This window comes from Mus caroli, unplaced genomic scaffold (assembly GCF_978045245.1).
Source record: "Mus caroli unplaced genomic scaffold, Mus_caroli_1 scaffold_18, whole genome shotgun sequence".
NCBI classification, from domain to species: Eukaryota; Metazoa; Chordata; class Mammalia; order Rodentia; family Muridae; genus Mus; species Mus caroli.
The window spans coordinates 74,314,873-74,327,856 of record NW_028227273.1 but is presented as its reverse complement, the minus strand read 5'-3'; the positions used below and the strand labels follow the sequence as shown (position 1 = coordinate 74,327,856).

Genomic DNA, 12,984 nt, shown 5'->3' with positions numbered 1-12,984 from the left:
CAATCATTAACAGTTTCCCAACCAAAAAAAAAAAAAAAAAAGCCCAGGACAAGATGGGTTTAGTGCAGAGTTCTATCAGACCTTCAAAGAAGACCTAATTCAATCTCTTCTCACACTATTCCACAAAATAGAAACAAAAGGTTCTCTAACCAATTCATTCTATGAAACCACAATTACTTTGATACCTAAACGCTAAAAGATCCAACAAAGAAAGAGAATTTCAGACTAAATCCCCTTATGAATATCGATGCAAGAATATTCAATAAAATCCTTGCAAACTGAATCTAAGAAGACATCAAAACAATCATCCATTATGACCAAGTAGGCTTCATCCCAGAGATGCAGGGATGGTTTAATATATGGAAAACCATCAACGTAATCCACTATATTAACAAACCAAAAGAAAAAAATCACATGATCATCTCGTTAGTTGCTAAGAAAGCATTTGACAAAATCCAACTCCCCTTTCATGGTAAAAGTCATGGAAAGATCAGGAATCCAAGGCCAATACCTAAACATAAAAAAAGCAATATACAGCAAACCAGTAGCCAACATCAAAGTAAATGCAGAGAAGCTGGAAAAAATCCCAGTAAAATAATGTACTGGACGAGGCTGGCAAATTTCTTCCTACATATTCAATATAGTACTTGAAGTACTAGCCAGAGCAATTTGACAACAAAGGAGATCAAGTGGATACAAACTGGAAAGGAAGAAGTCAAAATATCACTATTTGCAGATGATATGATAGTATATATAAGTGACCCCAAAAATTCCACCAGAGAACTCCTAAACCTGATAAAAGATTCAGTACAGTAGCTGGCTATAAAATTAACTCAAACAAACCAATGGCCTTTCTCTACACAAAGGATAAACAGGATGATAAAAAATTAGGGAGATAACACAGTTCACAATAGTCACTAAATAAATAAATAAATAAATAAATAAATAAATAAATAAATAAATAAATAAATAAAATACCTTGGTGTGACTCTAACTAAGGAAGTGAAAGATTTGTATGACAAGACCTTCAAGTCTCCGAAGAAATACGTTGAAGAAGATCTCAGATGCAAAGAACTCCCATGCTCATGGATTGGCAGGATTAATACAGTTAAAAAATGGCTATCAAAATCCCAACTCAATTATTCACTGAGTATAGAAAGGGCAATTTGCAATTTCATCTGGAATAACAAAAAACCTAGGATAGCAAAAACTATTTTCAACAATATAAGAACCTCTGGGGGAATCACCATGCCTGAACTCATTCTATACTACAGAGCAATTGTGATAAAAACCACATGGTACTGGTACAGCGACAGACAGATAGATCAATGGAATAGAATTGAAGACCGAGAAATGAACCCACATACCTATGGTTACTTGATCTTTGACAAGGGAGCTAAAACCATCCAGTGGAAAAAGACAGCATTTTCAACAAATGTTTCTGGCACAAGTGGTGGTTATCATGTAGAAGAATGTGAATTGATCCATTTTTATCTCCTTGTGCAAAACTCAAGTCTAAGTGGATCAAAGAACTCCAAATAAAACCAGAGACACTGAAATTTATAGAGGAGAAAGTGGGGAAAAGTCTTGAAGATATGGGCACTGGGGAAAAATTCCTAAACAGAATAGTAATGGCCTATGCTGTAAGATCAAGAATTGACAAATGGGAACTCATAAATGTGCAAAGCCTCTGTAGGGCAAAAGATACTCTCAATAAGAAAAAAAAGGCCTCCAACAGATTGGGAAAGAATTTTTACCAATCATAAATCTGATAAGTGGCTAAAATCCAATATAGACAAAATGCTCACGAAGTTGAACTCCAGAAATTCAAATAACCCCATTCAAAAATGGGGTACAAAGCTAAAGAAAGAATTCTCAACTGAGGAATGCCGAAGGGCTGATAAGTACTTCAAAAATTGTTCAAGATCCTTAGTCATTAGGGCAATGCAAATCAAAACATTCCTGAGATTCCAACTTACACCAGTCAGAATTGCTAGGATCAAAAATTCAGGTCACAGCAGATGCTGGCAAGGATGTGGAAAAACAAGAACACCCCTCCATTGCTGGTGGGATTACAAGCTTGTACAAGCACTCTGGAAATCAGTCTGATGGTTTTTCAGAAAACTGAACATAGTACTACTGGCAGATCCAGCAATACCTTTTCCTGGGCATATACCCAGAAGATGTTCCAACTGGTAATAAGAACAAATGCTCCACTATGTTCATAGCAGCCCTATTTATAATAGCCAGAAGCTGGAAAGAACCCAGATGTCCCTCAACAGAGGAATGGATACCGAAAATGTGGTACATTTACACAATGGAGCAATACTCAGCTATTAAAACAGTGAATTTATGAAATTCTTAGGCAAATGGATGTATCTGGATTTTATCATCCTGAATGAGGTAACCCAATCACAAAAGAAGTCCCTTAATATGCATTGAACGACAAGTGGATATTAGCTCAGGAACCTAGAACACCCAAGATACAATTTCCAAAACACAAGAAAATCAAGAAGGAAGACCAACGTGTAGATACTTCATTCCTCCCTAGAATAGGGAATAAAATACCCATGGAAGGAGTTGCAGAGACAAAGTTTGGAGCTAAGAGGTAAGGATGGACCATCCAGAGACTGCTCCACCTGGGGATCCATCCCATAATCAGCCACCAAAAGCAGACACTATTGCATATGCCAGCAAGATTTTGCTCAAAGGACCCAGATATAACTGTCTCCTGTGAAGCTATGCCAGTGCCTGGCAAATACAGAAGTGCATACTCAAAATCATCTATAGGGTGGAACACAGGGCCCCCAATAGAGGAGCTAGAGAAAGTACCCAAGGAGCTGAAGGTTTCTGGAACCCTATAGATGGAACAGCAATATGAACTAATCAGTACCCCCAGAGCTCGTGTCTCTAGCTGCATATGTAGCAGACGATGGCCTAGTCAGCGATCATTGGGAAGTGAGGCCCTTTGGTCTTGCAAACTTTATATGTCCCAGTACAGGGGAATGCCAGGGCTAAGAAGTGGGAGTGAGTGGATAGGGGAGCAGGGAGGGGGTAAGGTATAGGGGAATTTTGGGATAGCATTTGAAATGTAAATGAAGAAAATATCTAATAAAAATAATTTAAAAAAAGATGTTGGTAAATTTTGTGCGAGATATGAGGAGCAAAAATATTTAGTTAAAATCCAATTTGTGCCATCATATTTAGCTGTATAATATTCTAAATGCAATAGTTTCAATCATAAGACTTATTGCTTTATAGGTGTGTTACAAGAGAAATTAAAACAGAGACACTTAAGTGAAACAAGGATGACTGGTTTATATAGAAATCATGCAGTATACTTAATTTCTAGATATCAGCAACCTCAATTTAGATACTGAATCTCTGCAGATACTTTAAAGGCAAATGGGTCTCCCTACATTTCAAAAAGGTTGATCTTTTCATAGATCACTTGTCACTGATTGATTACTTGAGCTTGGATCATATTTTTCACTTAAAGATCAGTAATAATTCAGAAGCAGAATGGTATACTGAACACTCAGGTTTTCAATTTCTCATCATTAATGGAATCTTCATTGATGTTGATGTTAACAACAGAAATTAAGAACAAAAAGACTCATTCCAAACCAGATGCCTTGTTCTGCCCCTTGTGCACAATGTAATATAAAATTATGTTTCCCTTTAAGCTTAACATTTTTCTGAAGAACATTGAAATAAGAGAAAAAAGAAGTTTAGATTGGAGACAGACAATAAATACAGAATATGATATTTTTAACCTTTGGAACTTACCAAAAGGTCTTGGATTGAAAGTGAAAATAGGATCCTTTTCTGCAAATGCTCCCCAAGGTCAACAGTTGTCATTATCTGAACACATGATTCAATGGCCAGAAACATTTTCAGAGGTAGGTTATGTATTTTCTAAATGATTTGTGCTTATATTTCTAAGGCAATTATGTTCTCTGATATAATGATGATCAGTATAAAATACCATAAAGAAATTCTAGTATACTGGCTTTTTATTTTCCTTGATTCAGATTAATGGAAGTATATAGTATTCCATATGAGGATTAGCTTTCCTCCATTAGCCACAAATTAGGGATGGGACACATGGTAAGAGAAAATTTTCATCTCCAAAAGACTCATGCATTAATGTACTTGAGAAAAATACCTTCTGTGTTATTAATATCATAAAACAATATCAAATTATTTTTTATTGTATGATCAAATACTATGACCAAAAATGATCTTTAAAAGGCTGTATTTTGTTTTATGATCTAGAAGTATCAGAGTCTACAAAGGATAGAAGCATGAAAACAAGTGGTCCTACCGGAGAGTCATAGGAAATGGAAAAAAAGGTTTATATCCACAAGTATTAACAGTAAATAAAGTTAGAATCCTGGAATTAGGGAAAAAATTAATATTTCAATTCCCAACCACTCTGTTCTGATTTCATCAGGAAGTCTGGATCCTCTAAAGTTTCAATAACTTCATATATAATGTCACCAAAAAGGAAATAAGCACCAAAATGATTGAGCCTATAGGGAATATTTTTCTTTACAAATATCATATATCATATCCATTAGCATTCTATAATTGCCCTTCTATTCTCATTATGTCCTAATTCATCCAATGTTTAATAAATAACTTGAAAGAACTTACAGAACAATTTGAGAGTACAGGGCATTATATTTGAAAATGCATGATTTTCAAATGTTAGAGGATGCTGGTGATATATCATCCTCTGAGTGCAGAAAGCAAGGAACACTGCAGCTCTTTTCTATCTTCTCTGCAATTGTGCCATTTGTACAATAAATAGTGATATTTAAAATTTATTTTAACCTTTTCTCCTTAGCTAAATTTATCTCTATATTTCTTCCTACAAATATATGTATATTTTCCTCCATTATAACTATAAATCTTCTCAAATTGACAGTCAAGATTCACAATAATGGTGGAAGCTGAGATGTTCAACACAGGTGTCAGAAAGTATAAAGATAGTGTTAGGCTAGGTGGACCCCCATGGACTCCATTATCATGTTCCTAGTCACTAAGGTTTCACAAATTTGTCATTAACTCGTTAAAATTCCAAAATTTTTAACACTATGATAATGCTCAGACAAAAATTTAAGCACATTTGCCTTTTCAATGGCATAATTTTTATTTTGTTTTTTATTAGTTTTTTTAATATTGGTTATTTTTTTATTTACATGTCAAATTTTATCCCCCTTCACGGTTTCTCATCTGCAAAACCCCATCACATCTGCCACCACGAGCTTCTATGAGGGTGCTCCTTCCACCCCCACACTCCTACTTCATCATCCTAGCTGGCATTCCCCTATGCTGGACATCAAGGCTTTAGAGGACCAATGTGCTTCCCTCCCATTGGTGCCAGATATGATCATCCTCTCCTACATATGCTGATGGAGCCATGGATCATTCCATGTGAATTCCTTGGTTGGTGGTTTAGTCCCTGAGAGCTCTAGTAGTACTAGTTCCTTGATATAGTTGTTCATTCTATGGGGTTGCAAACTCCTTCAGCCCCTTCAGTCCTTAACTAATCCATTGGGGTCACTGTACTCAGTCATATGAATGACTGTAAGCATCCTTATCTGTATTGGAAATGCTCTGGCAGAGACTCTCAGGAGACAGCTATATCTGACTCCTCTCAGCAAGTACTTCTTGGCATCAGCAATAGTGTCTGTGCTTGGTGACAATATATGGGATGGATCTCCAGGAGGGGCAGACTTTGGATCTCTTCCCCTTCAGTCTCTCCTCCACTCTTTTTGTCCCTGTATTTTCTTTAGGTAAGAGCAATTCTTGGTTAATATATTTTTGATAGGTGGGTGGCCCCACCACTCAACCAGGCCTATGCTAACCTCTGAATATGGTCTCTACAGGTTCTCCCTACACTTTGTAGATTATCTCAGCAACTGTAATCCACATTGGATCCTGGCAGTCTCTTGCTTTCCTAGTATCTGGGACTTTCTCGTGGTGTCCTCCAGTTCCCCATCGTTAATTAATACAAATAATCTGTTAAATAACTCTAGGTGTTAATAATAATACTTCGCCCTTCATTGTATGACCTTCAAAAGCTGTGCTTTTATGATTTTTCATAAAACCCTAGTCATTAGATAACATTCTTTTCATTCTTCTCAGATCCCGAGGTCCGTGTGCAGTGAGAGTTGTGAGCCTGGATTCAGGAAAGTAACCCTGGAGGGCAAGGCCATCTGCTGCTACAAGTGCACTCCTTGTGCAGACAATGAGATTTCTAATGAGACAGGTAGATGCAAATTTAAAAACTTCCTATTTATCCACTGAATTCCACAATGTGCTGGAAAGTTAAAAAAAAAAGTCTGTGTAGAAGTCAAATATGAATTTTTATTACTTTTTGAAAGGAATTTCAATATTATATGCATCACCATCTCCTTGAAATAACTTAGCACAGCCATTTCCAATCATTCTTAACTTATGTCTTTAATCCAGTGCCAATATTAACATTGGAAGATACAATATATTCCCCTGTACTTTTCAATGCTTTTCATTTCACTAATTAAGTATCAAAGATAATTTTTTAAAATGTATTTCAATGATTTTTATGAAACATATAAGGCTCAGATCTGTTTCATCTTCATAGATATAATTAACAGCTCATTTCTAATTTTTGATAATTTCATATAATGTGTTTCATCACATTCAACACTAATACTCCTTCCAGAATTATTTCACCCTTTCCTAATTCCCAAAATTTGTAATTAAACTATCTAATACAGTTCATGACACTCATGTATACTTACATGTGTGCATGTCACATAAAGCTTGTTAAGCAACCATGTTCTGAACACTGAAAAGAAAAACTGATTATCCTCCCAGTAGCTATCAAATGCTAATACCCCATTTTCTGGAGAGAGAGGTATATTCATGATACCTCCAATATCTATGCAGTAACTTGTCTGTGTTAAGCCAGACTACATCTACCACATTTTCTTGTATGTTATGAATTTATGGGTACAATTTCTCTGTGTTTAGAAAACAGTAATATTTTGTAGTCTTCTGTACACTGAAAGTTTTGGTAACTTTCTTTCTTCTCTTTAGATAGAGTTTTGCAGAACTTTTTATTTTGATACTGGGCCCATTAGAAAAGACTATGGGTTGTGGTCTTTTAGGGGGAGGTGTACATCTAGGTAATGGTTTTAGTTTTATAAGTCCATGTGACATATTGTCTGTTTTTTTGTTTGTTTGTTTTGTTTTGTTTTGTTTTTTTTCTGCTGCTGCTGCCTTCAAATCAGAATTTATCCCTGGCTGCTTTTATGCTTCCTCCTATTATGGAAATGAACAATTCTCTAAATCTATAAGCACACACTACATTTAATGAATTCATTTACTTAGTTACAATCCAGTCATAGTTCCCACTCTGTGGCAACCCTCCCACAGTTCATTAATCCATTCCTTTACCACCATCTTGGCCTTTCTGCTTCCTAAACTTCTTAAAATCTGTGGGATATATCCTAGGTGTTCTATGCTTTTTGGTTAATATTAATGTATTAGTGAGAACAAATGATGCATGTCCTTTTGGGTCCGGGTTACCACAATTAGAATGATATTTTGTAGTTTCTTCCATTTTTTTCAAAACTCATAATGACATTGATCTTAATAACTGAGTAATATTCCATTGTGTAAATGTGCCATATATACTGCATCCGTTTTTCTGTTATATGACATTTGGGTTGCTTCTAGCTTTTGGTCTTACAAATAAGGCCACTATGAACATAGTTGAGCACATGTCCCTTGATATGTTGGAGCATTTTTTGGGTATTTACCCAAGATTGGTATAGCTGGGTCTTCATGTAGGTCTGTTTCCAAATTTGTGAGGAACTGCCAGAGTGATTTCATGATTTGTTGTACCAGTTTGCAATCCCAAAATCAATAATGAAGTGTTTCATTTTGTCCACATCCTTGCTAGCATGAGCTCTCTTCTGAGTTTTTGATCTCAGCCATTCTTTGTTGATTGGGTTTGCATTTCACTGATCAATAAGCACTTTAGTTCTTAAGTGCTTTCTAGCCATTTGTTATTCCTCAGTTGTGAAATCTTTGGTTTATGCTAAGTTCCTTTATTCTCTTGGACTTGAATATTCTTTGAAGTGGTAAATATAGATCTATTTTCATTTTTCTAAATACAGATTGTTAATTAGACCAGCACCATTCATTGAATATGCCTTCTCTCCTCTTCTCTTCTTTTCTTTTTTTCTATCCTCTTCTTTTCTTTCTTCCTTTCTTCTTTTCTTTCTTTCTTTTCTTTCTTTCTTTCTTTCTTTCCTTTCTTTCTTTCTTTCTTTCTTTCTTTCTTTCTTTCTTTCTTTCTTTCTCTCTCTCTCTCTCTGTCTCTCTCTCTCTCTCTTTCTCTCTTTCTTTCTTTCTTTCTTTCTTTCTTTCTTTCTTTCTTTCTTTCTTTTGATTGTATGTTTTTGGATTCTTTGTCACTTCTATTCCATTGAATGATCTATCAATATATGTACCAACACAGTGTGGATTTTATCACTATTGCTCTGCAGTACAGCTTGAGGTCAGGGATGATAATTACTTCAGAAGTTCTTTTCATGTTAAGAATAGTTTTGTTATGCTGGGTTGTTTTTTTTTTTTGTTGTTGTTGTTGTTGTTGTTTTGTTTTTCCATATGAATTTGACAATTGCTCTTTCAATAATTATGAAGAACTGTGTTGGTAACTTGATGGGGATTGCATTGAATCTGTTGATTGTTTTTGGTAAGATGGCCATATTTACTATGTTAATACTACCAATCTATGAGCATGGGAGGTTGCTCCATTTTCTAAGTTCTTTTTACATGACATTCATGAAAGTCTTGAAATTATTGTCATGAAGATCTTTAACTTACTTATTAAGAGTTACACCATGATATTTTATACCATCGATTTTATCCTCAGGTAGAGGAAGGCTACTAATTTGTTTGAGTTAAATTACTATTCACTTACTTTGCTTAAGTTGTGTATTAGTTGTAGAAGGACTCAGGTATAATTTTTGAAGTTGCTTATGTATCCTCCTCAAATAGTGATACCTTGAATATTTCTTTTAAAATTTGTGTCCCCTTGATCTTTTATTGTTGTGTTATTGAACTATTTAGAACTTGGAGTACTATATTGAATAAATATTAAGAGAGTGGGTGACCTTGTTTTATTGCTTAATTTAGCAATGATTGCTTCAAGTATTTTTCCAGATAATTTGAGGTTGGCTATTTGTTTGCTATATATTGTTTTTATTATATTTACATAAGGGCCTTGAAATCCTGATTCATGCAATGCTTTTAATATGAAGGGGTAATATAGAAATATTGGGTAATCCAGTATCTTAGAGTTTTAATGCTATGAACAAACACCATGACAAAGGCTGCCACACCCACTTCTGTAAAAACTGTGTGGCAGCCCCAAACCTTGGCCACAGTCCTGAGGCATAATATTTCAAGGACACTTGTCTCCTGGAAAGTTTCTGCCACCCCACAAACAGATGTATTTCAGATTTGTCCATGCTATAGTTGATGAATGATTCTGTGTGCTTTCTTTCAGTATTGTTTTATTATAGGTGCCTCCAAAGTATGATTTGACAAATAGCTTAATTAGGTTGAACTTTGCTTCCTGGCCTTCACCAATGACCTAGGCACTCCTTGAGCTGACCCTGGGCTTGGAATTTCATAATAATGTTACTCATTCAGATGAAATGCTTCCAGTGTTGATAGTTAGTAATCAGGCATCCCAAAGTTTGCTGGATAGGAGCTAGAAATCTCAGGGCTAGTTCAAAATAGTAAACGTAGAATTCTCATTACAGACATGAATGGCAGCCTACATTATATAATAGTAGAAAGGAGGTGGGTTGTGGTTTAAGGCAGAAATGGAGTCTTGTATTATTCATGAAAGGTTTAGTAGAACAGAACTTCCCTGTTACGTGTTTTTCACTAGGCCCAGAAAAATAGTATAATTAGGTATTTACTAAGGGACCTGGTGGTGGGTTTAACAATAGACTAGTATTGCACCTAGACATATTAGTCCTTTCACTTGGCTCCTGTGAATAGCTAATTTTAGATAGGGCTGATATTATCTCAGTTGTAAACACTGCCTGACTACTGTCAGCTTTTATTTATGCATTTTCTCTGTTTTATGTAAAGAGCCATTATGCATCTCGGTGTACTTGGCTGATGTATTGTCTAGATTTCTTGTTGATCTTCTGTATTACAAGTCTGATACTTGCTTTGAGAAATTACATTCAGATCACACTCCCATTGTTCCTGTCATTTTTTTCGCTGACTCCTTGCCAAACTGAATTCTCCCATGGGTTGAAGAGCCAACTGAGTCCAGTCCATGGAAAAATGCAACACATATAAGCACAGCATTTAATTGGCAATGTCTTAGCAGTTCAGAGGTCCAGCCAATTATCATTAACATAGGAGCATGGCATCATCCTGTCAGACATGATGCTGAGGGACTGAAAATTCTATATCTTCTTCTGAGGGCTACTAGTAAAAGACTGGTTTCTTGGTATGTAAGAACAGGTTTTTAAAGCTCATGCCCAAAATGACACACTTCCTTCAACAAGACACACCTATAAATAGTGCCACTCCCTGAGACAAGCATATTCAAACTAGAACTTTCTACTGCCTAGGCCTTATAGACATGTTTAAACACTTAAGTCTATTGAGGCAGTAGCCAGACATAGCATTTTAAAAGTACATATTGTCCAAATTACAACATGCACATATTTTATAACAGTTTCAACCATGTTAAAAATACAATTTCAAAGACTCTTCTGAGATTAATTCAATTTCTTCAGTGTAAACTCCAAAGCAAGATACAAACCAGTGGGGCAAATTCCAAACTCTGGATTTCCATATCTAATGTCAAGGAGGTTTTCAGAACTCCACTACTTTTTCATCTTTGTTGACTTCAACACACTTCCTTCACCTGGGCTGGTTCCAATCCCTGCGAGCAGCTTCCCTCAGCAGATATTCTATGGCTCTCGAATCTTGAACATTTGGGGGTTTCCAAGGCAATTTCAACAGCATTGCTTCTCCTTCCAAACTCTGGGTTCTAGAAATGATCTTCTAGGCTCCTGAAAAGGACTTGCATTATTTCTCCAACTCTGCCCTCTGTAGCATTCTAGGCTCTGGTGGACTCTACTCTACTTTTCCTGGTGGTTTTGGTGATTAACTCATGCTATTAGCATCTACAGTACACTGGGGTCTTGCACTGCATATAGGATTCATCAGTAGCTTCTCATAGGCTATCTTCATGGTACTAAGACTCACCTTCTTTGCATGACCCCTCTAGTCCTGTACTATCAATTTCAACTGTGGCTTTACCTTCACCAATGTCATTTCTTCGCTTCTCACAGTATCAGACATCCATTACCCATTCATACTATCAATTCCAGTAACATGGGGGTGACTCTAACACCAATTCAAGCTACAAATCGAGGTATAACCTTGGGTATCTATGGAACACAACTTTTTTACACTCAGAAAACACTTCCCAGATGATTTCACCACATTGATGCTGATCTATTCTTACTTTTCGCTAATTTCTTAGCTCTGGCTAACCAGAATCAATTTTTCTGATAGTCTTCTTCTCTTATTGACCCATAATCCAGAGTTATATGGCCAATGCTGCTGAGTTTTGCTGCTTACTGGGACTGGAATATCCTCCCCCTTATTTCATTACTAGCTTTTATTTTACAATTCTATAACTGCACAAGCTTGGCTGTTCTTGGACTTGCTCAGTAAATTGACCTTGAACTCAAAGATCTGTATGGCTCTGACTGCAGAATGCTGAGTTGTAATGCATATACATCACACCTGTATTTAAGCTTATCTCTACTTGGAACTCTATCACAGGCTGACCTAAAACTCAGATATCGACTTCTCTTTACCTCCTGGGATTAAAGAAGTGTAACATCATGCCTTAGCCTAAACTCATGGCCATTGTTTTACATGATCTGGGTCAAAAGCCTGTGGCTTTCAGTTTCAAGATCTGGATCACCTATTTGCCCTCTATTTCTGGATTGTAGTTCATTTCATATTAAATCTCCAAAGTAATCCCTTTCCAACTGCAAATACAATCAATAGTTTCGTTGGGTGAGATTTTGCACAGAGATTACTACTTCTTAAATCTTTATCTCCTTGAAGCTAGCATTCATGTTAATTTTTGTTTGTTTGTTTTTTGTTTGTTGAGACAGGGTTTCTCTGTGTAGCTCTGGCTGTCCTGGAACTCACTTTGTAGACCAGGCTGGCCTCGGACTCAGAAATCTGCCTGCCTCTGGCTCCCAAGTGCTGGGATCAAAGGCATGTGTCACCACTGCCTGGCTTCATGTTAATTTCATTTCCTGGTGCCACTTTAATTTTATTTGAAACATTTGTCTTCTACTTTTTCTTTCTAAGCTTGCTATGCTTGCATGAAAATATTCTTCATGAAATTTAACCAGATAGCAAAGCCTCTGTTCTGCCTTTTGGGAATTCCTTTGTTAATTCAGTTAATATAAACATCTTTATCTTATCCTCAGGTAGGCTCTTTAGATAAGGGCAGAAGCCACATACTTCACCAAAATATAACAAGAGTAGCCCCATATAAAGATTCTTCTCCTCTGAAACCTCTAGAACCAGGCTTCCACAGTTAAAATCACCTTCAGCAACAAAAGTTTCTATATTCCTACAAGTATTTCACATTAAGCCCCACTTAAAGCTTTCTACTCCTTTCCAAATCCAAAATTTCAAAATCCACATTTTCAACCAAAAACATGGTCAGGTTTATCACAGAAATACCATACTCCAGATACTAAGTTATATTTTAATTAGGGTTTTAATTCTGTAAACAATCATTTTGGCACAGTCTACTTTTATAAGGACATTTCATTGGGACTGGCTTACAGTTTCAGAGGTTCAGTAAACCATTGTAAAGTCTGGAGAATAATAGCATCCAGGCAGGCATGG

General features: G+C 36.1%; 1 protein-coding gene across 1 annotated transcript in view; it reads left to right on the top strand.

Annotated features, from left to right (window-relative positions):
- Window positions 1–12,984, top strand: part of LOC110288954 (vomeronasal type-2 receptor 116-like) — a 41,188-nt gene that overhangs the window by 25,029 nt on the left and 3,175 nt on the right. Inside the window, exons 4-5 of the mRNA XM_021155180.2 lie at window positions 3,687–3,902; window positions 6,157–6,280. Of these exons, the coding sequence (XP_021010839.2) occupies window positions 3,687–3,902; window positions 6,157–6,280 (340 nt within the window). The remainder of the gene's footprint in view (window positions 1–3,686; window positions 3,903–6,156; window positions 6,281–12,984) is intronic.